This window comes from Erpetoichthys calabaricus, chromosome 3, assembly GCF_900747795.2.
Source record: "Erpetoichthys calabaricus chromosome 3, fErpCal1.3, whole genome shotgun sequence".
Taxonomy (NCBI): Eukaryota; Metazoa; Chordata; class Cladistia; order Polypteriformes; family Polypteridae; genus Erpetoichthys; species Erpetoichthys calabaricus.
In genome coordinates, this window is record NC_041396.2 from 249,070,609 (window position 1) to 249,098,568 (window position 27,960).

The 27,960-nt window shown below is 37.1% G+C and overlaps 2 protein-coding genes across 2 annotated transcripts in view; one reads left to right on the forward strand and one right to left on the reverse strand.

Moving 5' to 3' along the window:
* LOC114649531 (uncharacterized) overlaps positions 1-157 on the forward strand; it is a 43,425-nt gene extending 43,268 nt beyond the window's left edge. The window contains exon 15 of the mRNA XM_051924766.1: positions 15-157. Within this exon, the coding sequence (XP_051780726.1) occupies positions 15-35 (21 nt within the window). The 3' untranslated portion in view covers positions 36-157. The remainder of the gene's footprint in view (positions 1-14) is intronic.
* On the reverse strand, positions 1-27,833 carry snapc2 (small nuclear RNA activating complex, polypeptide 2). Its single transcript, XM_028798005.2, has 6 exons — positions 27,608-27,833; positions 21,382-21,606; positions 20,162-20,266; positions 19,999-20,067; positions 8,640-9,480; positions 1-1,962 (listed from the first exon to the last, which is right to left on the reverse strand). Exons 2-6 carry the CDS (start codon positions 21,580-21,582, stop codon positions 1,412-1,414), a joined length of 1,767 nt encoding a protein of 588 aa, XP_028653838.1. The 5' UTR covers positions 21,583-21,606; positions 27,608-27,833; the 3' UTR covers positions 1-1,411.
* Positions 27,834-27,960: the final 127 nt, after the last annotated feature.

Sequence of the window (27,960 nt, forward strand, 5' to 3'; positions counted from 1 at the left end):
TATGTATATTTTAGTTTACTACTGAGACAGAATAAAATGGGCAAAAGATGTCAACGACAGTGCAGATTGGACCTCAGAAAGGAACACTGAAAAAAGTTGTGCTTGAGTGAAACAGAATATCTTGAAACATGGAAGATTCACAACACTTGGACCTGGACTGTAACATTACCTGGCATTCCTATGAACTGTTTAAAATGGTGGACTCTAGTAATAAAAAACCCACAATACAATGCTAGTAACCACGGTCTATGGATTGATCTATTTGACACAAGATCTTAATGTGTTACTGTCTATCTGTAGCTAAAAGCTTTGATAAATTAACCTATACAGGTTATATGATGATAGCTGGTTGCTTATTCATTCTTAATGGTTTAGCACTGCATTTCTTGCATTTTAAATGAAGGAAACAAATTAAATACTTGTGTGTACACTTGAGTGAATATTTGAAACTTTTCATAAAATGTACAACAATCTGCAGTTTTACCAAACAGCAGTTGGAATGTCATTGAATGAAATAACACATGTGTAATAAGCTGGATTCAGTGTTTCACTTTATAGCATTTTTTTTAATTCAACAACTTGGTAAAGAGACAAATTTAAACTACATTTTGCTGCAACTTATTTGCATTACTCTTCATGTTCTCTATTGTCTACTTGTCACCTTGTATATTTAACCTCAATATTTTATTTATTTTTTGTTATTTAAAATGTTTAGTGGTGTGCAGTACATATTAAAAGCAGTACCTAGTTTTAACAAGCTTTTCAGTTGTTACTTTCTTTGAAGCAACACTGACATCTGCAGGTGTCTGGTAGGTAAAGCCTCTTCTAATGCCGGCAAACACATTTAAATCAACAATCCATAATATGCTGTTGAAGCTAGCAAACAATGATAAACAGATTAGTATACAGTTTCAACACTTCTATGGACAATGTGTAGCATCCTATGGCTGCATGGTCATCAAATTAGGTTTGCTTCCGTTTCAAATAAATTAAAACATGCCAAATGAGATCAACAAGCTTATGTAATTGGGCATCAATATGCCAGTTTGATAAAGCAAATATAACACCTTCAGTTTCAAAATATACTTTAATAAGAAAATTAAAAGAAAATACTGCTACTTTATTATTTAAGAATATTCTGTCAATATAAGAATGATAATATGCTAATAAAACTCAAAACTGTTGAATTGAGTAATTTTGCCTTATAACTAGAAAGCAAACTAGGTAACAAAAACTCCGCATTGTATAATTTCAGCGAAACATGTTTAATGAATAAGATTGGTCAGTACAGACAACACTGGCCATATCTGACTAAGCCAAAGCAAACTACAACCATATCAAGACTTAATAAAATAAACAAACAATGGAAAACAAACATGCTAGAAGAAAAAAAAAATCCATCAAGGGTGCTTCACTCCCCATTTGTCTCAATTCGTTTCAAGAGTTGAGCTGGAAACTTAAATGGATTTAGTGGGCAGAACCCTACTTCAGACCAGGATTTCTTACTTGTACCTGGAACACCCTGCTCAGATGAGGATTGGGTGCTCTTTGTTGATTGATTGGTTTCTGGAGATTTTTTTGCAGCCATGGTTCCGTCTTCTTCTTGGCAAAGTTCTGCAGTGCTGGAACATGCTGACCCATCTTTTTCATTTTCTTTTGACCTACAAGTCACTGTGCTCTCTGGATTTATGCCACATTCATTGTTAGTCTGACTAGTGGGGTTTCCTAAAAGGGGCACTTCATGGCCAACAGTTGCACTCTCATTTCCTTCTGAAATACTTGAAACTAGAGGAGTCTTGCAAACCTTTCTGGTACTGGCATCACTGCTTTGCTTCCGACAGGCTGAAGGAGCAGATATTAACATAGCGTAACACTGGCGCACTTGGAGTTGCAACTCTTTCCCATCAAGCAATAAAAGCTCTTCAGGCAGAGACAAAATAAGATCCAAAATGACAGCAGACTCTAAAAAAAAAAGCATGAAGAAAAAAGATATTAATAAAATGTTTATCAGTCTAATGGGAAGCCTAAAATGAAGGTTTCTTTGTTCTTTTATTGACTTTATTAAAAAGAAAGTAACATTCCATACAAGCAATTCAAACTTAACAAAACTAATTCAATTCATCCCCCACCAATGAGAAAGAGAGGAATGCCAACAGCCAGAGTAAAACTTTTAAGAGTAGAAAAATGGGGAGACAATTTCCACAATACAAATGTTTATTTTAAAATGTTATTAATTAGATCCTGCCAGGTTTTAAAATTAAAGTTTCTCTTATGAGAAATACACAAACTAATTTGTGCTATATGCAATCTTTTTTCCAAGCTCAGACTTGAAATTTGATGCACACTGTTTTCTCAGTAGAACTTTTAGCCTTGCTCATGGTGAGAGGAAGTGGCTGGAAATACAAAAAGTCTGAATTAAGAGTAAACCACCCCAATACGGGGTGTTTATAAGAAATGTAATGATTAACTACATGAGGTAAAAGTACATAATAAACAGTAATCCATCCATCCATCCATCCATTTTCCAACCCGCTGAATCCGAACACAGGGTCACGGGGGTCTGCTGGAGCCAATCCCAGCCAACACAGGGCACAAGGCAGGAAACAATCCTGGGCAGGGTGCCAACCCACTGCAGGACACACACAAACACACCCACACACCAAGCACACACTAGGGCCAATTTAGAATCGCCAATCCACCTAACCTGCATGTCTTTGGACTGTGGGAGGAAACCAGAGCCCCCGGAGGAAACCCACGCAGACACGGGGAGAACATGCAAACTCCACGCAGGGAGGACCCGGGAATCAAACCCAGGTCCCCAGATCTCCCAACTGCGAGGCAGCAGCGCTACCCACTGCGCCACCGTGCCGCCCATAATAAACAGTAATGAATGCATCAAATATTTGAAACACTAACGGGTTCTTCAGTTCAAATGTTTAAAGTTTAAATATTCTCAGTTGTAATAATTGACCTGGAAATAGTTTAAAACAATACCCCACACGCTTATGTTTGAAATGTTTCATTTTTAACCTTCTGGGAGTGGCTCTTAGAGGGCTGGGATCACCGGTAAAGAATCAAATATCTAAAGTATTATCATATTTGTGATTAGCAACCTTGAAATAGCATAAAAGGACCCTCCATATTTCCAATCCCTAATTTTTTCTACATTTTGTGAAAAGGAGTAACTTTAACCCATCACATCTCATTTGGGTGTGAACCCCTGTGGATCCAATGATGTGGCATCCACAGTTTTAAGTCCTTTTGATAATTTTTGCTAGACAGGTATCAGTTTACTCTTTATCATATAAAGGTGTAATTTCCTCCAAAAATTATGGTCCAAAATATTAGGCGTTTTTGGTCTTGAGAACCAAAAACAGGGGAAACCCCAAAACGCTTGACATCTTGCATAACTAGACATCAAGATGAGGTGAATAGTATTTCATATATGGTGACTTTCTCATACCGGTGAGTAAGGATGTGCCAAACACAAAAAAAAAAAAAAAAAAGTAATTTCAATGCATTCGTAAGTAATTCTTATGCTTTCTTATGAACTCTTATAATTTTTAAGAATACAACAGCATGATCTATCAATGGAGAAAAATATCCATGCAGATTTTGATAGTGGTGTGATCGCTAGCGTGCTTGAATATCAACTAAGATATCTGGGGCTAATTATTGCCTATTACATTTTACTTTTTTCTTTAGTTAAGCATTTAATGGACTTTTTTTTTTGTTATGGTCCCAAACTGCCCAAGCTGGAGCCACATGGTCTGCACAGTTATTTATTGCAAGGACAGAAAAGCAAGCGCTACAATTTCAAAACCGTGAGTGGTATGAAATATTACATTGTTATCTATAGGCATAAAAACACCTTCATGGAAGTGGTGGTATTGCCATTCTACTTCTTTAATCATGCACTTTCCTCTCCTTTTTTGTCATGGTTCCAATCTGCACAATCTAGGTTTCTTTGCATCAGAAGGAAACAAGACCATTTTGTACAAAGTCACTTTCAAATGAAGTTATGTATGAAATGCAACACGTCTGAGGGTTATAAAGATTCGGTAATGTATATATATTTGTAATTGAGAGACACAGCGGCAGTGTTGCAGCCTAACAGTAGTAAGACTTAGGGTTCACGTCCCAGGCATTCCATGTGTGAGGTTTGCATGTTCTTCCCATGTCCATGTGCATTTCCTCCCACAGTTCAAAGACATGCAAGTTAGGTGAACTGATGTCATTAAAGAGGCCACTGTCTGCGTGTGAGCTCAGCCTGTGATTGATTAGTGCCCTGTTCAGATGTTGTTCCTGCCTTGTGCACACAGATTGCTGGGATAGATTCCAGCTGCATCGTGGACCTAATCTGGGTAAGTGGTTTAAGAAGATGGATGAATAATCTGTGATTCCATTCGACCTTTACACTTTCTCACCTGTGCAACACTCTGTTACTCTCATAGTACAGTATATATTTATTTTACTTATACAGACTCCGGGTTGATGTAGTGGCTAAGTCACTGGACTTGAAAGTCAAAAGTGGCCTGCTCAATTCCCACCTCCAACTAACTCTGTCATCCTGAGTCACTTAGTCTCTCCAACTGGGTCCCAAATGTAGCTGTATAAACTGATCTTGTGTGTCACCTTGGATAAAGGAATCAGCTAAATGTGAACTTATAATCAATATAAATAAAGTTATGAATATCTGTCTGCAAGTCAAGAAATCACTCAAGAATAGCTCAACATTTGACATGTATATTCGTTGTGGTCTCACGGTAAAGGCTACCTTTTTCTGTCCCCAGTCTACTCAGGGGGGGCCTCAGGAATGGCTTCATTGAGAAATTTTGCTATTAAAAACTTTTTTTTTTTTTTACTTTTTCAGTTTTAAATCAATGATACATACAAAAAGTTTTTACAAAAAGACAAACTGTCAAAGTTTAGGGATAAATTAAAGGTAGACCTGTTTAAAAAGCTGTGTACGCATTACCCCAGGGACAACCTCATCAACTTAAGACAGATAAACACTTTAATTGAATTCTGTGGAATAAAGTCACTATGTGTTGCTCCTTATTTTTTGCTTTTTTAAATTCATTTTCAAACAATATGCCTTCTAGAAAGAAAATCAATTTAAATGCAATATCTGCTGATGCCAGATGAGAGATCCATGTAGGCCCCACCTCACAACTTAAGGACTTAAAGAATCTGCTTCTAAAGTCTTGTTGCCAGATAATATGGGACCACCTTCAGAGGTCTTGCTGAGTCCATGCTTGATGTGTCAGAGCTGTTTTGGAGGCCTATTTAATATTTGGCAGGTCATTTTAATGTTGTGGCTCTTCACAGCCACATAGAGGCTGAAATATTGACAAGTCAAATGTTTTTATCCCAAGAATACTTTTAATTCCCAACAATTTTCTTTTCTCTTTTAAACATCTGCAATTTCCTAGTAGAATCTGCTTTGCTACGACCATAAACAAATCACAAGTTCAGATACTGAAAACTGCAGACATTGATTTAAGAACAAATTGTTTCCTCTAGTGTACAGCTTTATGTTAATTGCTCATAAGTGACATCAAACAGGTCTTTGCTTATATACACTCCCCAAAATAAAAAAGAAGTGTTGTTTATAAAGAACCAGTTGCTTCACATATGACATTTATTCACATATGTATTATAAAATTGAATAATTATTTCTTTAAAAAATTAAATCAAATGGTGTTTATCCATCTACAGTTCTGAAGTGTTAATCTACCTCTCATAAATGGGTAACTCAGCTAGTAATATAGTAAAACAGAATTAACAGCAGAAGATGAGAGCAATTATATTGAAACATCTTCAAAAATAATATTTTATGTGTACCTTTCACGCTCAGCACCAATTGAAACTGCTTTACATATGTGCAAGTGCTAGCACACACAAGTAAATATAGATTAGACAGCTAACAGGCTAGGAGTTGATGACACAGGGGGACTGTTGCAAGGCTCTTACATGAAAACTTAAAAATATTAACAACGTTCTACTGGTGACTTACAGTACAGTCTAACTGAAACCAGATGCATAATCTATACGTTTGGAAACAACCATGAGTTAATTTTGCACAAAACTGGGCGGGAACAATTAGACTGCTCTCCGAGTATTACATTTCTAAACTAATCCAATGCTTCATGAAGGTGGCACTCAAAGTAGGGGTAGTGATTTTGAACTGCTAAAATCAAAATATGAAATACCATTCAACTCATCCTGGTCTGACAGATGGCAAGCTTCTATTTATGATGAACAGTCTACAGTCCTGTTGTAACAATATTTTTATGTCTCCATGAATTTTACGTTATAAAGAGAGGTTGGGAGCTTGCGCTAATAGCGTGTTGCCACACCCGTCACACAATGAACCACCTGAATTGGAACCAGAGTGCAGCAAACATGGTGGGAAATATGTATACAGTGATCCCTCGCTATATCGCGCTTCGCCTTTCGCGGCTTCACTCCATCGCGGATTTTATATGTAAGCATATTTAAATATATATCGCGGATTTTTCGCTGCTTCGCGGGTTTCTGCGGACAATGGGTCTTTTAATTTCTGGTACATGCTTCCTCAGTTGGTTTGCCCAGTTGATTTCATACAAGGGACGCTATTGGCAGATGGCTGAGAAGCTATCCAGCTTACTTTCTCTCTCCCTCTCTCTCTCTCTCTCTTGCGCTGACGTAGGGGGGTGTGAGCAGGGGGGCTGTGTGCAGCTGCTTCCTGAAGGACATGCTGCACGGAGCTTCGCATACTTAAAAGCTCAAAGGGCACGTATTGATTTTTTTTATCTGTCTCTCTCTATCTCTCTCTCTATCTCTTCCTGCTCCTGACAGAGGGGGTGTGAGCTGCCGCCTTCAACAGCTTTGTACCGGCGGTGCTTCGCATACTTAAAAGCCAAAAAGCCCTATTGATTTTTTTTTTGACTGCTTGCTTTGCACTCCTTTGAAAAGGAAGATATGTTTGCATTCTTTTAATTGTGAGACAGAACTGTCATCTCTGTCTTGTCATGGAGCACAGTTTAAACTTTTGAAAAAGAGACAAATGTTTGTTTGCAGTGTTTGAATAACGTTCCTGTCTCTCTACAACCTCCTGTGTTTCTGCGCAAATCTGTGACCCAAGCATGACATTCTAAAAATAACCATATAAACATATGGTTTCTACTTCGCGGATTTTCCTATTTCGCGGGTGGCTCTGGAACGCAACCCCCGCGATGGAGGAGGGATTACTGTACTATTGTCACCAGGGTTGCAGGCGATTTGTGGGCCCACAAAAAGTATTCGTCATTCTGAAAATTTTCTTACTTTGGTATTCACTATAACAGGATTTGACCTGCATGTAGACAGCACATTGCACATTTTAAAAAATAACCTGATGCAAGGGAAGAACCTTTTTTGAGCATCAGATTATATATTGGCATGTGAAGACATCAATAGGCAAATGGTATATATCAATGATAGTTTGTTGCACGTGCTGTGTGTGCTCTCTGCTGTTCAGCATTACAATAGTATAGGAGTCCATGTAGGCTTAAAAGAATCGGCAGCTACAGTATATTCATGAAAATATGAACTGCAAAATGTACATCTGAAATAAATGGCGTGTCACACTCCATTAAAAGGACTGCCATTAGAAGAGCAGATTACACAAAAAAAAAGCCACAAGAGATGCAGATTTCACTACTCAAAACACCTCAATCAACAAATCTGCCTAACACCAGTAAAGCACTAAACAGTATCTACCTTCTGACTGCACATGTAAAAAAGTAATTAAAGAAATTGCTGTCTACTTTGAAATGCAAGCATGCCATGGCAAAACAGTTAGTGTTTTAACACATTGGATATCCATAGAGCACAATGTTCACCTAAGCTCTATTTGCTGTTGTTATGTCATGTAGGGATGCAATAGTTAAAATGACATAAAGATATTGTAGCAGACAGAGAAAATTCTGAAACATGTGGAGCCCAAGAGCTATGGTTGTTTCTACATGTGCGTATATGTATGTGTGTGTTTGTCAGTCTGTCTCCAATGATGCAGCACTCATTACAACCTGTAAATTAATTATTAAGCTTCAGTTACCTTGTACACCTGAATGGATAACAGCAATTTTAGCTTTTTATTTTCTTTAAGAGTCAAGTCTTTTGCTCTCCCCCTCAAAAACCTGGCAACAATTTAAAATGCACGGACTGAAAATACTGGGGGCAGGTGTTTTAGGAAGAAGCCCTGTGGGTGTAGCCACTATTCACTACAGACTTTTTAATAGATTGTTTGAGAACCATGCCTGGCCCCACAAGACTACTTACAGTATAACTCATAATAGCTTACATCCATCCATCCATCCTCTTCCGCTTATCCGAGGTCGGGTCGCAGGGGCAGCAGCTTGAGCAAAGATGCCCAGACTTCCCTCTCCCCGGCCACTTCTTCTAGCTCTTCCGGGAGAATTCCAAGGTATTCCCAGGCCAGCCGGGAGACATAGTCCCTCCAGCGTGTCCTGCGTCTTCCCCGGGGCCTCCTCCCGGTTGGACGTGCCCGTGTATTACTCATTTCATTAAGCTAATCTTCCATAAAAAACTGGTTTCTATCTTAGTTGCAATGCTTTGACTAATATTTTCAGTATAAGAGAAGATGGACTCACCTAATGCAGTCATGCGAGGCTCATTTCCTCCTTTACATGCAAAATTTAGGTATCCGTACAGCTTTTCAAAGTCAACATTAAAATTTTGTGATGGCATTCCAGAACTGGATTCATTATTGGAGGACTGAGGTAATGATGCTTGCTGGGCTGTTGAATCATGATTTAAAGCATCTTGTTGAACACTTGTTGCAGGAAAGGTATTAGAAGTCTGGGGATGGGTTTGATTAGATACCACATTAGAAGTACTAGGGGTGGCTGCTAAATTAGGTTTAGGGTAAATTATGGAGGAGTTACCATTTTCATTCGACATTCCTGATGCCTGCACACATTTGACTGGTTGAACTTGCTGGGTAGCCGTGCAAAGACTAGATGTACTGATTGCAGGAGGAAGATACACATCAGAGGAGTTTGTGGTAAGAATATTCTGTGTATTACAGCTTGGGTGGGAAATGCTGACAACAGAGGGTAATGAAACGGATGTTTCACTAGAAGAGGAAGGTAAAACATCCCGACCAACGCTGTCCTGATTGGAAGGAGACAAAGTAATGTGTGCCATTCCGAGATTTGGCCTGGAATCTGAAGAAATGGTTTGTGGCAATTCTGGATTTTGTGTAACAGGGTTGTGTGATGCAGGAGAGATTACTGTATTGTTCTTGCACAAAGAAAGCACTTGATTCAGACTGGAAGAAACTGGTGGGCTGAATCCTCCTTGATTTCGAGCATGCAGTTCTTGCTGGTTTTTGTCTACTCGAGTAAGAATAGGTCTTTCAGTAACAAACGTACGTTTTGGTGGTAAAGAGTGAAGTAGACTGCATGGCTCAGTGGATGCAATTGTCAGCATCTGCAATTACAAAGAGTGAATTTAAATTTAAAATCTGAATAAGCACTGAATAATCACTGTGCAATTAATTTTAAATAGTTGCAAATAAAAACTCTAACAAATTATTAAAGTGTGTTTCTCTCCAAAAGACTGAAAATCAAAATAAAAAACAGCTATGGGAAGGGCAGAAGTATGAAGTATTCAAAACCATTCACTTCCTGCTTTCTATACAATTCTAAACAAAATTTGTATCATACTTTGTGTTAGACTTTGTTTTGTGATTTTTCTCTCAAACCTGCCATGATGCACACAGCAGGTAATTTCTACAGATATTTTTATAGAACAGGTGAATATAGAAAATATGGTATATAAAAATTAAAAGGATAACATATGCACATAAAAAACAAAGAAAAGAAAGAAAAATATTAAAGAGTGATAACAATGCAGGTATACAGACAGACAATACCTGTGTATAATGTTAACGTTTACCCCCCGGGTGGAATTGAACAGTCGCATAGTGTGAGGGAGGAACGATCTCCTCAGTCTGTCGCTGAAGCTGCTCCTCTGTCTGGAGATGATACTGTTTAGTGGATGCAGTGGATTCTCCATTATTGACAGGAGCCTGCTCAGTGCCCGTTGCTCTGCCACGGATGTCAAACTGTCCAGCTCCGTGCCTACAACAGAGCTTGCCTTCCTCACCAGTTTGTCCAGGCATGAGGCATCCCTCTTCTTTATGCTACCTCCCCAGCACACCGCTGCATAGAAGAAGGCGCTCGCCACAACCATCTGATAGAACATCTGCAGCATTTTATTGCATCTTATAATAAAGCATGAGGCACATGTACATAATCATTGGTTCCAAATCATTTCATCTTTGGTATTTATGCGGCCATTTCCATATGGTTCAAGTATCCCCTTCTGGCATGCTAAACCAATATGATCCTTAATATGTTAATTTAAATGGATATTAAATTGGAAAACATAAGAATGATTCACTTTTAACCAAAAAGACCACTTTGATATTGCGAGTGAAAAAAAGAAAAAAAAAAAACAACAGTGTGAGACTCAGAATTAGACTCATCTCCCTTTAATGAAACACCTCAATTTGTTGGCCTTTCAGTGTTAACAGTTTATAAGGATCATCCTGTAATGAGACTATTCTACACATAGAGAGTGTTCTTGAACTTGTTTTGATTTGTGTTAAAAATCAAGAAAGCTACCTCCTACTAATTGGCTGAAAGAAATGGTAAAGAGTTTATCAAGACATACTTTCCCAAGTAGGAAGATTAGTTTTCCATGTTACACCAAAGTTGTGTCAGTGTCTGCTCTGCATGACACAGGCAGGTGGTAACCTACAGTAAGTGGGGTGTGTTCCATAAAACAGGGATGTACTGCTACTTTTTTCTGTTCCTAATTACATAATGTCGATTGACAATGAACCATTTTACTTTTTGTCAAGAAGTAATTTCAGTTTTCTAAATTTAGTCTTCCTGTGCATCTGGTGTATGAAATGGAGTATTTTGCTCCCTAGTCACAATTTTATATTTTCCAACACATTTTTACTTTAAATATTAGAGGTTACAGTGCTCATTTAAACAAAATCAGCTAAAACACTAAAAAAAAAAATTAGCCGGAAGAAATTAAAGTGTATTTTTGTGAATAAAACATGTTGAAATAATAAAAAGGTTATTCCCATACTAAAAAGGTGATAAGAGACACGTTTTAGGTGAACAGCCAGTGGACTACAAAGTTACACTAGAAGAAGGTAGCAGAATGGAAAAGATACATCTGTTCAGTCAAAAATACTGGCGGCCAGTTTCCCTATGCGCGTTCATATGCGACAGTGATTTCCCATTCTTCGTTTCCCATTTTCTTTTTTTTGCGTATACAGGGCCTAACAAAGCAGCTGATGTTGCAAAAGGAGTTGTAATGTTAACCAAGCAGAGGCCTCAAGTGCTGGAAGAGGTGGAAAAACTGTTGGTAGTGTGGTTGAACGAGAAGCAACTTGCAGGGGATAGTGTAAGTGAGCCGATCATATGCGAGAAAGCCAGGAAGATTCATGGCGATTTGCTGAAAAAAAAGTCCTTCCGAGTATGAAGGTGAGGAATTTAAAACCAGTAGAGGATAGTTTGAAAAGTTTCGCAAGAGAAGTGGCATTTAATCTTTTTTCCCTGTGCTTAAAACTCATTTAAAAAAAAAAAAAAGTGTTTACAGCAAGCGGTTCATAAGGGTCTAGCGCAAACTCTTACAATGTTAGTTTTCTCTGTTGTTCAAGGTTTTCTCAGTGTTATTCAATGTTTTTACATTTAGTTTACTATTACACTGTGCATTTTACGGTATACTTAACTATTTTTGTGCTTACAAAATACATATTTACATACAGTTGGTACGGTGTGGAACAGATTAGTTTTATTTACATACAATCTTATGGGGAAATTATGTTCGGGTCGCGACCAAATCGGGTCACGTCCAGAGTTTTGGAACGTATTACAGTCGTGACCAGTGGTACCACTGTGTGTGTATGTATGTATATATATATATATATATATATATATATATATATATATATATATATATATATATATATATATATGTATATGTGTATATATATATTATTTTCAGCTGCTGAGAAGAGACGCTCAGAGGGAGTAGAGGTAGCAGGAATATACAAGAATGATTTTGCAGACAGAGAAAGATGTTTTAATCATAACACTCTGAAGGAAAACAGTGTTGTAGTTTATCACATCATGTACTATATTATGCCAAAATAAAAAAAAATAACAGACTAAAATATGTAACAAGCTAATTACTGATATACTCCAAAACACAAGTTACCTAACGTTAATTAGGGATGGTTTACTATTCAAATGAACTCAAAATATTATACGAAAAAAGAAGAAAAAAAAAACTAGGATGGCTCAGCTACTCCTATTCACTCGTTTACTATCGCTCCAAACACTTAGCAAACATAACTGAAATTATAATCACTTAACCTTTAAACCGCCGATTTACCACCGCAATTTACCAGCACGCCGAAGCCGAGTATATTTGGAAAAGTACATTCATTGAACGCCGCAACTGGCTAGAGTCGGTTTCCAGTGCAATTTGGGAGCACGCCGAAGCAGAGTATATTCGGTGACGTACATTCATTGAATGCTGCATCCGGCTATAGTCACTTCACAAAGCAATTTGCCAGCACGCCGGAGCTGATCAGTCAGTGCCGTATATTCGTTGAGCAGCCAGCTCATGACCACTGGCGCCTTGCAGCATCACTGTCCCTGGGATTCAACCACTGCACTAGACTGGCCTGCAAGCATCAGCGCTTACCTCTGTGTGCCTGCGTGCTGCCAGTTCATGCACAGTTGGCTCGGTGTAAATTTCATTAATGACTTCAAGTTGCACCTTGAACATATAATAATAGATTTTATTGCAGTAGTTTTTTTTAATAGTTTTTACAGTTCATTTGCAGTGTGTAAAATGATCAGTGTTGCAGTAATTGTGATGCTCTTTGAATGAAAAAAATGTGTTCCATTAAAATTTCACATTTTCTTTGTGAATTGTGACGTTTACTTAAAAAGTGCAGCTAAAAAGTATTTGGAGTCCAGGGGTGCACTAACCCCCAAGCATGTGTCGGTTTAAGGGTTAACTATCATTGTTGAAACCTTGATATACACATTATAGTACAAACAACAACGTTAACACGTGACACTAACTTTACTCGCTAAAACTTACCTCTCAAGAGACAGCAGAATCACAGCTCCAGGATGCTTGCGTTTCTGATGTGCATGCATCATGGTGGTGCTGCCATGAAAAGAAATCTCTGCTTTGCATAATCTACATTCCACTTTCTTCTTTTTTGGTGAAGCGCTCCCACACTTTAGAAAGTTTCTGTCTCAATTTTTTTTCCATCTCCTTCCCCCTCCTCTATCTAACTCGCAATTACAACCACGTTTATTTTCCTCTACATTCTTCTTCTTCTCAAACGTTCTTCTTAGTTGGTAGGACTGTGTGCAGTCTTGACAAACAATAACAAATGATACTGCCCCCAGACGTTCATGTAGTGCATTGCAGTTACAAAAACCAATGTGGTTCTTCGTGACTGAAGCTTCTATTGAAGCTTCTGTTTATGACATGTCGACACACACGAGAGATACTCTGCTCGATCAACCTCCGATCAAAATCGTCCGATTATGTAAGTTCACCTAAGTTTGCTAGAAATTACATCGACAATATTAAGTTCTCATGCAAAACTGTACAAAAGATAAGTGTTGTTTCACTTATTCCACCACAAAATAAATGCCCAGGATGGAAGAGAAGACGGGGGAGACAAGGTGGTGCAAGTTCAAAGACAAACTTGGAACCGAGATATCAGTGGTAGGACCTCTGATAATCAAGTTGCTTTAAAAAAAAATCACTGTTGTCCATACTGCACTTTCGGAACGGAGGTATAAATCATAGTATTTTGCAGCTGCGGAGGAGGGTCCAATAGACAGACCATTCAGAGGACTACTCCAGGGTAAAGATGGTTTTGATCAGTGCTTGCTCTAAAAATAACACAACCTTATAATCTTACAAGACTTTTTTACATTGCAAGTCTTGAATTTCATGTTTGTGACGAGACTCAGATGCCTGTGGGTTAGTCTATTTCACTCGGCAAACTTTGTCCACTGAATGTATGTATTTTAACTCCCAGAGATTCCAGGTCTGCAATGGAGACGTAGAAACTTTTTAAGCAGTCATTTCAGTACAGTCTTTTAATCTACACGAATGTATAGTACCTACAAACTGCACTTAATGAGAATGCAACTTTTAAATTCAAAACCATTTCTCTGTGCTCTGGTGACCTCTCAGAGGAGAAAACAATTTTAATGAGAAGTTCTGAGATTTTTTTAGGAACTGTTTTACCAACATGGGACAAAATTTTAATGCTTGGAGATTTAAATATTCATAATGTTGATCCAAGAAGCCTTTATCTTAGAAATTTCTTAATTTTATTGATTCTTTTAATTCAATCACAGTACTTAGTTTGTTAAAAACAATAAACAAATAATCAGAATTTAATTCAATATATCCAAGCCAAACAACTGTACATAAAATGGCTCCACTTGTGACACATAAGATAATTCTGTGCTACTGCCAGACATTTCATTTATCTGCACATTACACTGGATCATTTTAATGACATGAAAATAGTCTCACCTTAAACCAACTATATGTTTGTTAGACTGTAATCCATTTAGACTTCTGAAAGAAGTTTTTCTGGTTATAGGTGGCAGTACATTAGATTTTTTAAGGAGTCTCTGCTATCTGTAGTGCCATTATCTTTTAAACATGCAGTAGTGGAATCCTAATTAAAGAATCCTAGACCTAGAATCTCCTATCAACTTTAGATCTATTTCTAAGCTTCTATATTTGTCCAAAACACTTAAGAAGGTTTTTGTCATCAAGTGGCAATCTCATGATATTCTTGATGTTTACAAGTCAGGGCTTTACCAACCACACAGCACGGAATTAGCTCTTTTAAAAGTAACCATTGATTTGTTTTTAACATCTGATTCCAACTTATTTTATGTTTTAATTATTTTAGATGCGAGTGTTGCATGCGATACTATGGACCATAATGTGCTCCTAAAACATCTTAAATATTGTGCTGGAATGAAGGGCACAGCTGTGCAGTGATTTGATTCTTTATCTGTCAAATAGGAGTCAATATGCTGGAGCTACATCAAGGATACAACATTTCTCTTGCAATTCCACAAGGGTTAATTTTGGACCCCTTCCTTTATTGTCTATATATGCTATCTCTTAGCTCCATCATAAAAGTATGGCCTCTCATGCCATTGCTATGAAGATGACACTCAGCCTTTCATGCCTGTGAAATCTATTACCAATAACTGTCATCAGCCAGTCTATGATTACCTGAGAGACATCAAAGCCTAATTAGAATAAACAAAGACAAAACCAAAGTTATTTATTTGAAACTGTGAATTGTATGGTAGAATGCATTTGTTTCAGTTCACTTGCTTCTTACTGTAAAACTGTTTTAAAGAATCTTGTGGTAAACTTAGATTCCCACAAGATCTTGTGACCTAAGGTTAATTTTTTTTTAATTTTAAAATTTGGCAAAGAAATTAATTTTATTATTAGCACTTCTTTCTATCAGTTAAGAATGGTCTCAACTCTGAAGTATCCTGTGGACTCCTGGTTCATTATTTTATATCAACCAGGCTAGATTACTATAATGTACTTTATACCAGGGTTAGGCAGACTTTGCAATGCAGACTACAGCTTGTCTATTAATTGGGACCAAAAAGTATGAGAACATTGCGCCAGTTTTGCCTACTCTCCACTGGCTACCTGTTAAATACAGAGTTGATTTTAAAATATTATTATTTGTTTTTAAGACACTGAATGATCTTGCTCCACAACATATCTTACACCTCATTACTGTTTACATTCCCACCCTGCCAAGGTCATTGAGATCCTCTGACAAATTGCATTTAGTTGACCCATGGATGAAAGATAAAATTAAGGGTGACCAATCCTTTTCTGCAGCTGGCCCCAAGTTGTGGAACAGTCATCCACTGTACATTAGGTCTTCTAGTTTAGAGTGTTTCAAGAGAAGTCTGAAGAACTTTTTTACTCAAAAGCAATTGGTGGTTCTTGGGATGGTTTTATAATTAGATTATAATAGATGATTTAATTGTGAAGCAGTTTGGTCAGATTTTACAGATTTAAATTAGCGCTACAGAAATAAAAGTGACTTTTTTTACCAGCATGAAAAATATATATAGCACAATATACAGAGATCAAAAGCTTGAGTGATGAAGCCCAGAAAGTTTCTTCTAGAGGAAACACATACTATACGCGATAGTAGGTAGATACAAATGAATTATGGTTTGACATAAGTATGGAAGAAGTGCACTTTGTACAAGTGATCTGAACTCAAAGGTTGTTCTGTTCAACAGTTTTGAACACTTTACAAACTTAAACGATGACTTTTGATAGCACCAGGGTATGACGCAGAGATAAAGAGATGAAAAAAGTCACCTGTAAATGTATCAACAGAAAGACAGAAAATTGTAGCAAGGGACAGATTAGAATTAGAGAATTTTGTGTTGAATAGACAAGGCAGCAGACATTATTGGTAATGAGCTAGGTTCCTGGTTACGGAGTTGGATACAGATGTTATTGTTCACTCTAACATAATGACAAAGTATGAATAGGTTGCCAATTCTGAATGATAACTGGACTAGCAAGTAACATAGCCATGGAAAATACTACACTCTTAGCTCTGAGCTTAAGACTGAACAGATCAAAAGGTTTAGTATGAGGCTTCAAGTTAGCAAACAACAGAGGAAATCAAATTTACTAAATTAAAGAATTTGCATTATTTTTAGAAAAGTAGGCTCTGTATTCCCAGGATGGATCGAACCTATAATAAGGAACCACCAAAGTCTCATAGAAAAGTATGCATAGGTTAGTGGAGTACTTTTTAAACTAGGAGGAGAAGGAGGTGATGCCAGGCTTAACAATTCAAATAATGTAAAGGCAGATATTAAGGAATATTTACAAAAATTGAGGCCTGGTGCTGAAACCAAAATAACCAAAATTGAATCTTTTATGTCCAAATACAGAAATATGGCACCACTTCATGGATTCAGAATTCAAGATTTTAAGCCAACACCCAGTCATTGCCCTTCTGGGCAACACATTATTGCATTGTCTATATGGGGTTTTCTCCAAAATTACCATAGACTTGTTGGTTAGTGTAACAGGCGATACCAAATTGGCCCCTGTACGAGTATGAATGTGTGTGAATGGCCCTGACCAGCACTGTTTCTACCAGGCACTTTGATGGTTCTTGCCATCTCACTAATTGTTGTGTAGGCTCTGAATATTACTACAATAAACTGGATTAGGACGATTCAGAAATGGATAGATGAATAATACTGGCTTGGCCGATTTAATTTTTAACAAAAGGCATATTTGGGAAACCCAATAATAGTGAAACACAGTATGAAAAAGAATTAATAGATGTATTGAATAATGTTTTTTTTTTTTTTTTTTTTTAAACCTATGGTATGTCAAAGGTTCAATAAGAATTGAATTTTTCATAACATAACATTTTCTCTTTAGGTTCATTACAGTTAATTCTATTTACAATTAATTCTATTTAAATTAAATACCAGAAAAGGTACATATTTATAATAAAGTATTGAAGTACAAAGATTAAGAAACTAAAAAAATACACAAAGTTAGAGGAAACACACAGTAAAAAAGTAAAATGAATTGGATTTGTTTTGGACATATTATAAAACAGTTGTATGTGCAACATTATCTCCATTATCAACTCCACATAACTGCACTAAATATTCATGACCTCAGTAGATGGAATGCAACAGTGTACCTTGCAAAGACAGAGAAAAGCCAAACCAAGCATTTCCCTGGATAAAATGCAGACCCTGCTGTGACAGACTAAGTGAATTAAACCCCTTCTGTTTTGAAAAGAGAAAGCTAAGTGCAGACCTAATCCAAAAATCCCAAATATATTGAAAAAATTAATTCAGCAGAACAGTTTCAGCAAAACAGTGACTCCCAAGAGGAAACTATGGGAAGTAATATATACAGTGCATCCGGAAAGTATTCACAGTGCATCACTTTTTCCATATTTTGTTATGTTACAGCGTTATTCCAAAATGGATTAAATTCATTTTTTTCCTCAGAATTCTGCACACAACACCCCATAATGACAACGTGAAAAAAGATTACTTGAGGTTTTTGCAAATTTATTAAAAATAAAAAAACTGAGAAATCCCATGTACATAAGTATTCACAGCCTTTGCTCAATACTTTGTCGATGCACCTTTGGCAGCAATTACAGCCTCAAGCCTTTTTGAATATGATGCCACAAGCTTGGCACACCTATCCTTGGCCAGTTTCGCCCATTCCTCTTTGCAGCACCACTCGAGCTCCATCACATTGGATGGGAAGCGTCGGTGCACAGCCATTTTAAGATCTCTCCAGAGATGTTCAATCGGATTCAAGTCTGGGCTCTGGCTGGGCCACTCAAGGACATTCACAGAGTTGTCCTGAAGCCACTCCTTTGATATCTTAGCTGTGTGCTTAGGGTCATTGTCCTGCTGAAAGATGAACCGTCGCCCCAGTCTGAGGTCAAGAGCGCTCTGGAGCAGGTTTTCATCCAGGATGTCTCTGTACATTGCTGCAGTCATCTTTCCCTTTATCCTGACTAGTCTCCCAGTTCCTGCTGCTGAAAAACATCCCCACAGCATGATGCTGCCACCACCATGCTTCACTGTAGGGATGGTGCCAGGTTTCCTCCAAACGTGACACCTGGTATTCACACCAAAGAGTTCAATCTTTGTCTCATGGTCTGAGAGTCCTTCAGGTGCCTTTTGGCAAACTCCAGCCGGGCTGCCATGTGCCTTTTACTAAGGAGTGGCTTCCGTCTGGCCACTCTACCATACAGGCCTGATTGGTGGATTGCTGCAGAGATGGTTGTCCTTCTGGAAGGTTCTCCTCTCTCCACAGAGGAACTCTGGAGCTCTGACAGAGTGACAATCGGGTTCTTGGTCACCTCCCTGACTAAGGCCCTTCTCCCCCGATCGCTCAGTTTAGATGGCCGGCCAGCTCTAGGAAGAGTCCTGGTGGTTTCGAACTTCTTCCAGTTACGCATGATGGATACCACTGTGCTCATTGGGACCTTCAGAGCAGCAGAATTTTTTCTCTAACCTTTCCCAGATTTGTGCCTCAAGACAATCCTGTCTCGGAGGTCTACAGACAATTCCTTTGACTTCATGCTTGGTTTGTGCTCTGACATGAACTGTCAACTGTGGGACCTTATATAGACAGGTGTGTGCCTTTCCAAATCATGTCCAACCAACTGAATTTACCACAGGTGGACTCCAATTAAGCTGCAGAAACATCTCAAGGATGATCAGGGGAAACGGGATGCACCTGAGCTCAATTTCGAGCTTCATGGAAAACGCTGTGAATATTTATGTAGATGTGATTTCTCAATTTTTTTATTTTTAAGAAATTTGTAAAAATCTCAAGTAAACTTTTTTCACGTTGTCATTATGGGGTGTTGTGTGTAGAATTCTGAGGAAAAAAAAGAATTTAATCCATTTTGGAATAAGGCTGTAACATAACAAAATGTGGAAAAAGTGATGCGCTGTGAATACTTTCCGGATGCACTGTATTTAAGACGGATACTAGAAAATAGTTCTTCAATCAAGGGGTCATGAGAATCTAGAACAAATTATTGTACTGTAGATTTGCAGTAAAAGCTAAGACAGCTGAGAAAATTACTGGATGAGATACAGACAGTACAGCTGATTGGTAAGCAAATCACCTCAAAGTGTTATTGGTAGTCTAGCTACTGATTTAGAAGTTTGTAACTAATATAGATAGGTTTGACTATTTTTGAATGTTGACCTGGACAGCAATTTTTGTTATTTAAAAAATTGTACACATGTCAAACAAAATTAAATTCCTCCCAACACAGCTACCGCCCACCTGTGAAAATGCTGATGACATTGATGTTTCTAGTTGTCCTGTCAGCTTCTCAGCCACCTCAGTCCACATCTACAAGATGAAACACAAATCTATTATAAAAATCAGAAAATACTAATTTGCTTCCTTACAGACTAACTACACAGTCCATGGTGTAAGTGCTTACTTGTATCGGGACTACCTTCTTCTTTTCCTCTAGAAGTCTGCTGTATAACTTCTTTGAAACATGCCTGCTGACACTGCTTTTCAAGAACTCAATAAATTCAGTGATCTAAAAAGACAGATCTCATTATCAATATTACAAATAAGTCTTACATTACAAGGCTTTATATTGGTTAGAAGCCAAATATAAGCCATGCATATAGGTATATGACTTCAAAAGAGCATGCTTTACTACATTTGGCTTCTAGCATTGCCCATGATTAGTGTTCATATCTGGTTCCATAAACCAATGATTAGATCACGTGTAACAAATAAAAGCAAGCAGCAGTGAAAATAGCAAAAGTCATTTATAAGTTTATGTCAGGCTAAAAAAAGAAATGGACATGATATTTAAAATGAAGTAACGTTTTTGAAAGATCTACTAATTCAGCTATTCCACAGCATACTGTAAAAAAAGCTATCCAAATAAAATTAGGTTCAGTTTTGGCTATAGGAACCAAGAACACATTTACATAGAGGACAGGGCAGAATGCTTGTTGTACATTTCCTACAAAGATAGAGGCAACTATTTCAGCCAGCTCCCCCACACACAAAGAAACAGAATGCCTCTACCACCCCCCAACCCACCCCTACTTCCATAACCTGCACCATACTGCCCTTGTGATGACTAGAACTGACTACAATACTGTTTTGGGAGAAAGTATTAATTTAATAAAAAGCAAAACGAAACGACTTCTAGACATACTGAAAGTGTACACTTCTTCCATATTCCTATTAGTGTAATAAAAACAGATAAGAGGGCTTTAAAAGATTTATTTTGCAATTTGCTATTATAAATGGATTTATATTTTGACACTGCTGTCCTTTGTAATAAAACTGTATGAAAGCATGCATGTCCTTTATATTTACAAAAAAAAAAAAAAAAGTATTTTATAGCTCTCAACAAAATATTTGTAAAAATTGTAGCTCAGAAAACAAACAAATAACCATAACAATCATAACACTCCCACCTCTGACTTTCACAATATGCACCATGTCAAATGTAAAGCTAAACCACCACTCATTTAATGCCATTAAAATAATGGAAAACAAGTACTTGAAGCAAACTAACTGAAATCTTAATCGAAACATTCCAACAAAACATAGCATAATTACAAAAAAAAAAAAAAGTCAAGACTCTCAGCACTGTTCCCATTTGTGCATTGCTTTTATTTTGAGACCTACCTGCTCCAGGCTGCGGGTAGGAAGTTTCTCCTGGATTACGCTAGTGTCAATTTCTTTCTGATCTCTCTGCTGCTTTAAAGCTGCCAGCAGAGCCCTCCTTTCCTGCTGGGTCCATGTGGACCAGACTGGTTTGTTATTAGGTTTTGCCTGAACGCCAGAGAAGCGATTTGGTGCAACACGCCGGCGTGGTGGGGGTTTCATCGTTATAACCAAGGAATTAAACACCTAGGTATAAAGGTAAAAAATGAAAATTTAAGATTTGCTAAAGAGTATTGCACTGTTAATCACCCAAGCAAACACTGGCAAGGATAGAATATGAGGATAGTCTGATACCAGTGAAACTACCAATCTGTACCAGTCACTATCACTTTTTGAACAACCCAACACAAAATGTAACTCTACTGGCAAGTACATCCTTACCCATATTATACATTGTTAGATTTTTTCCTACTGTCCCTATTCAAATATTGTTCTTGTTTGTGTGGTGGGCATCCAGGTTATATGCTCAAATAAAGAGTGTCAGTATTTTGATCTTCAAAATTTTCTGAAAGAAAACATACATTAATTCATTGATCTTCTAACCAATATATCCTGCTCAATGTCATGGGAATCTAGTATCTATGCCAACAGCCCTTAGGTGCAAAATGGATGCCAAACTTGACAGGACACCAGACCACCACATGACACACTCACTCTCAAACAATGGGTCAAATTACAGTTGTCAGTTTAAATTTATTAATTGTTCTTCTCCAGCCTTAATTCTCCCCTTCACTTTAGCTCTTCATAAATTGTGTACCAATTTGAATTTGGTGTACAGTTTTCAATATTTAAATCATTCTGTCATTTTTATTTTAATTTAATAGTTATACTTACCTCATGCCTACTCATTCCAATGTAAATATTGGCCTCATTTAAAGTGGGATCTCCTGTGAAAGTTGTGTATTCTGAAACAGGTGGCACCTAAATACTGCTCTTTTAGGTAATATACAGTACTATGAACAACATGCAGACAATATAAAACATATAATTCATGCTATTCTCCCTGTATGATCCAGCAAACCATTAAGGGTTTCATTAGAGACTTTACAAAAGCAGCTGCATCTCACTTGGCTCACTGCTCAACTTAAACTAACAAGACCCAGTATTTTAAATCTTCATTATGAAGCAAAACTTACTTTAGCAAGATCAGAGCTTAAGTCATTCTCCAATAGTGTATCACGCTGAATGTATGATCTAAGCAGGCTCTTAGGATTGAGACTCTGCAGATTTTAATCCTTTTCTTTTAATACTATGCTGAAACTAATGCTAACAATTTAATTGACGATCATATACAATTAACAATGAATTCCATGATTCTTACTCCAATTTGCTTTATAAATCTTAAAACACCTGCTCTTGTCCATGTAGCGGACTTTCTGTTAAGGTTAAACACTACAAATTGTCTGTTAAAAAGGCTGCGGAATTAACAGCCCCATAAATCTACCTGAACTAAAAGAAGCTTTAGAGCAGCGGTTCTCAACCTGTGGGTCGCGACCCTGTCGGGGGTCAAATGACGATTTGCCAGGGGTCACCTAAAACCATTGGAAATATGGGTTTTGTCTATTCTAATGTGTAAAACTTGTTATTGTACAAATTTTTTCCATTGGTAGTTACTAGTTTTTTACTATAATTGTCATTTGAGGATAGATGTTGCAGACAATTGAATCAGAATACTTTCAAACGTTTTAATTGTCGTAACTTTATAATTTTTAACTGTTTACATTACTGTACAGTACATCGAAAGGGCCGTTGCGGGGATTTACGCACTTCGTGACGTAATTGAAATCACATCCATTTCTAATTAGTAAAGCATAAACACACATTTTATAGTTCATGTTATTGAAGCTATGGTTATATAATATTTTCATTAGCGAACCAACCCATGACAATGGATCATGTAGAGAAGAACGTTAAGAAAAGAAAATATAGTGATGATTTTTTACAATATAGTTTTACTTCAATAGTTACAGCAGGAATTGAGAAACCGCAATGCGTTATTTGTAATGAAGTTCTATCAGCCGAATCTATGAAGCCGAACAAACTGAAACGTCATTTTGATAGCAAGCATCTGAGCTTTGCTGGCAAGGATACCCAGTATTTTAGAAGCAAAGCTGATGGAGTCAAGAAAGCCAGACTTGACACTGGCGGCAAGTACCACCAACAACATCATAACAGTAGCAAAATTACAGTTATTAAGAAGCAACGGAAATAATTTTACAGTTGGGATCGCCACAGCATGGGAAATTCTATTAAAGGGTCGTGGCACTAGAAAGGTTGAGAACCGCTGTTTTAGAGGATATGAACTCTCAGAGGAAAAGGGTGAGAGCAAAACTAAAACCACCAGGTATGAACTACCGACTTCCCGATTTCTATTTGTCATTCTGAGATCTGCTGTCCAGAGTTCATATTTATTTATTTTAGATATGATTTTTTTCTGCATTAACATGAGAACAACAGTTTCACTGAGCTCTGCAGTCTGTACAGTTGATCCAATATGAGCTGCAGTATAAACAGTGTTTCTTCTAAAAAAAGGCAGGTTGTTTGCAGGCTGAGAGCTGCGTGTTGCTCTACCTCAAACCCCTTCTGTCTGGATCTGTTGAATCAGCTGCAATAGATTTTAAAAATGCATCTTTCCAGATCAAAACATAAAGTTACAAGTTGCAAATCCATGGCATAAATATCTGGCAAAGAATGAAAATGCAACTTCATCATAATAAAGCAAGCAAGAGCATTTAGTAGACTTTTCAGTTGTATTTAGCTAAAGGTGGCAAACATTAGGTGTATTTAGCAGACAGACTGTATTTATTTACACTATTCAAAGAAATCCCAGGTCTCTAAATTCTGTCCTAATGCTAGTGACTAGCATGAATTTATCAAATTAATCAACGTATGATCCTTAAAAGAGCAATTGGTTGGACTGCTAACTGAGCATTTTAAATACCTATGGTACTGCTGTCTTTTTCTGTGCTAAAGTTCCGGAGTGCTTCCTTCCTCATGCATGGAACTAATACTATTGTGGAACACCGTCTCTGCTTTACATAATGAACAAAGAAAGATGTTTTCGTTTTTCTAATGCAATACTCTCATGCAGAGGAGATTATGGCTGATATTTGGGGGTTCTTCCTTTGCAGAATGTTGTGCAATTGTCCCTATGATAAAATTACTCAAAACTGTACATAGTAGCAGGTCAGTGTGCAATTTGGGAGAGAGAAGGGAAGAGACGATTGATTGATTGATTTAAGAAAATATGATTACCTTTAGATACATTTTTTTTTTTTTTTGCAGATTAATCTTGACAGTCTCTAGTCACATTTACATGTATTCTTTTAATCCTGCTTAGCAACTGGCAAAATCAACATTGTCCCTTGTTTTTGCTCCCATAACAAACTTTGAACTTTATTACATATATTTTGGCTCTGTCTTTGTGTTCTTTTGGATCTGGTATATGTCACATTTTATCTTATGGTTTGGACTTTGAAAAATCCACCAAATATTTTTATTTTAGTAGATACATCTACACTTATCCTATCAGCACAAAACTTTAAGGATGATTACTCTCAACATGTTTTAGATTAGCATGTGAAACTTTCAGAAACAGGTTAACCCTGTTAACATTGATCTTCTTCAAAAACTCTATCCACTTAAAAAACAGCCAGCACCACAAACTAACAAATCTACAACTAATACCAACACCGTATGGGATAAGGCTGCTAGTATGGTTAAAGCCAAGACTGTGAACTAAAGGAGAGACAAGGCCATGGCATTTTCCTCTTATTTACTTTTTCCTGTTTTCTTTACATCTTCCAGCACCACAAACTAACAAATCTACAACTAATACCAACACCGTATGGGATAAGGCTGCTAGTATGGTTAAAGCCAAGACTGTGAACTAAAGGAGAGACAAGGCCATGGCATTTTCCTCTTATTTACTTTTTCCTGTTTTCTTTACATCTTTATCAATACTTTATTTCTACCCTTTCTTTGCTTTAATGCCACAATCCTTTACCTATTTCTTTATCTCTTGGTTTAAATGATTACTCCCCACATGTGGCCCTTGACACACCATGATTAATTTAACACAGGACACTTGGGTGGGATGAGTGGGTATTAACAATCTATTTTACTTGTTTTGGATATTGACTGTGGAGTGGCTATAGTCTGAACTCTGATATTTTATTATTAATATTTTACTATGTTCTCTGATTTACTATACTTACTATTGTACTGTATAGTTATTAAAATATTACAATTATTTTGTGAATTATTAATTTTTAAAAATTGATCAGAAAAATATACTTCTTTGGGATGTGAAAGGAAATAATTACACTACAAAATGTATGTGTGTAATAATTGTGTAACAATTCATTCTGCTATATGCAGCCTTATTATGGTCTGTGTGATTTCTTTTATGACCCTAGCTGGGCTCTCTTTATAGTTCACTTACAATATACTGTAAGTAATATCCTTTCATTCACTTTCAATGTGCTTAATCATATAATACAAATTTATGTCTTTTGTAAACCAATATATTAACAACACTGTCTTTAGGCTGCTTTATTTTTAACATATCCAATTAAAAATTTTCCAAATAGCCTTTCAGCGTTGGTACATAACATGTTTCCAATTATTGCTCCTCACATTAATACCCAGCATTCACTGTTTTTTACTCAAAATCACTGGTTCTTTAGTGTCAGCTTTGGTAATTCAACATCTCCTACTGACCCCCGTTACCTGAAGCATACCACAAGGGTCTGTTGTGGGACAATCTCTTTTTTTCTTTGTATATGCTGCCACTTTCCACTATTCTTAATAAGTATAACATTCCGTATCACTGTTATGCTGATCATACCCAAATGCAACTGCCTCTGAAACCCAATGATAAGATTACTCTCACTACACTCATGCCTTGAGGATTTTAAAATGTTGGATTGCATCAAACTTTCTCCAACTAAACTAATCAAAAACAGATTATTCCATTTGGGCCTTGCATCCTCCATTAATAGTAGACCAAGTTTTCTGTTGATGTTAACTTCAAACATCAGGTGTTATGCTAAAAACCTTGGTTATCTTTGAATCAAATTTCAGACTTGAAATGAACAGATAAATTCTGGGATCAAAAACAGGCTTTTTTAGCTTAGGGTTGAACTACCTATCTTTTAACAATACAGCAGTTTATTCATGTTTATGCTTCAATCTGTTTAGACTACTGTACAGTACAGCACTGGTGTTTTACACATCTCTGTCCTGACTACAACTACAGTATTTAAAAATGCTGCAGCCTGAATCTTGACTGGTACAAAAAAAAAAAAAACCATCACATCACTCTTGTCAGCTTCACTCCATTGGCACCCTGTGAAATAAATGGTGGATTTTAAGATTTTATTGTGTTCAACACTTTCATGGGGTTTGTTCCACACTATCCTGCAGATCACCTCATTCCCATATTTAACCACCAGGTCTCTCTAATCAATTTTAACTGTCTGCTCCCTGCACAAGCTTAAAGCTGTGGGGTGACCCTGCCTTCACTGCAGTGGGTCCTCAGCTATGGAACCCCGCTCAATAAGATCAGCTGCACCAATTGCTTATTTTAAAATCACAGTTTATTTATTTTATTCAATTGACTTTTTTTCTCTTTTGTAAAGTAGTTTGACCATCTTTCAGCATTTTAAAAGTGCCATATAAACAAATTTGACTTCAATTTCATAAAACCTCCTATATGGCATTATGAAATGCACCATATAAAATAAATGCTTGCTGCTCAAAAGCATTTTAATGCTAAAACACACACACAAAATACGAATTATGACATAGTAAGCCAATCGGAACATTATTGTAACATTTTATCCCTTTAAACTGATCGCTGATTAGAATGGATATCTGCACTCTTTGTGCCGTGTCATTTTTTCAACCAAACCGCCATTAAACCGGGTTTCTGTTCAGAGGGGTACCGGTTCAGACAATTAGACGGCAAAAGACAGTTTTCAAGTTAAAACGCCACTAACACTCAATCCAAAGCAGATATCAAGGTGGAAATTCGTAATAAACAGCTGAGATTATCATCCAAATATTTAGTGATTTTTTACATTCTGATGGCACAACTCACTACAGCCCAGTCACTGTAAATGTAGCTACTGAAGTCAACGCGCAACACTTTAACGGAACACGTTTGATGAATACATTGACTTACCTTTGTAACTGTGTCGTATATAGAACATACCACTTCCTCCTGTATAAATTGCCCTATGTTCACGAAGAAAGAAATCTAATCCGAGGTGAATCTTTTATACATATAATAACAGTTAAGATGCAAAGTATTTCGATTACTTCACCGTGTAAAGCATGAACTACTCTCAGAATACCACCCGACAGCCAGAGCTACAGCACCCATGCTTGTATCACGGTCAGTCTACGCAAGATCATAAATCCGACAAACTACGGACAGCGCCGAGGGAAGAAATAGATAAACGGAACGGCGTTTTAACGGTAAGGGCCACTGGTTCCAACACATCTTTAAATATGACAGTAAGTGGTTATATAAAT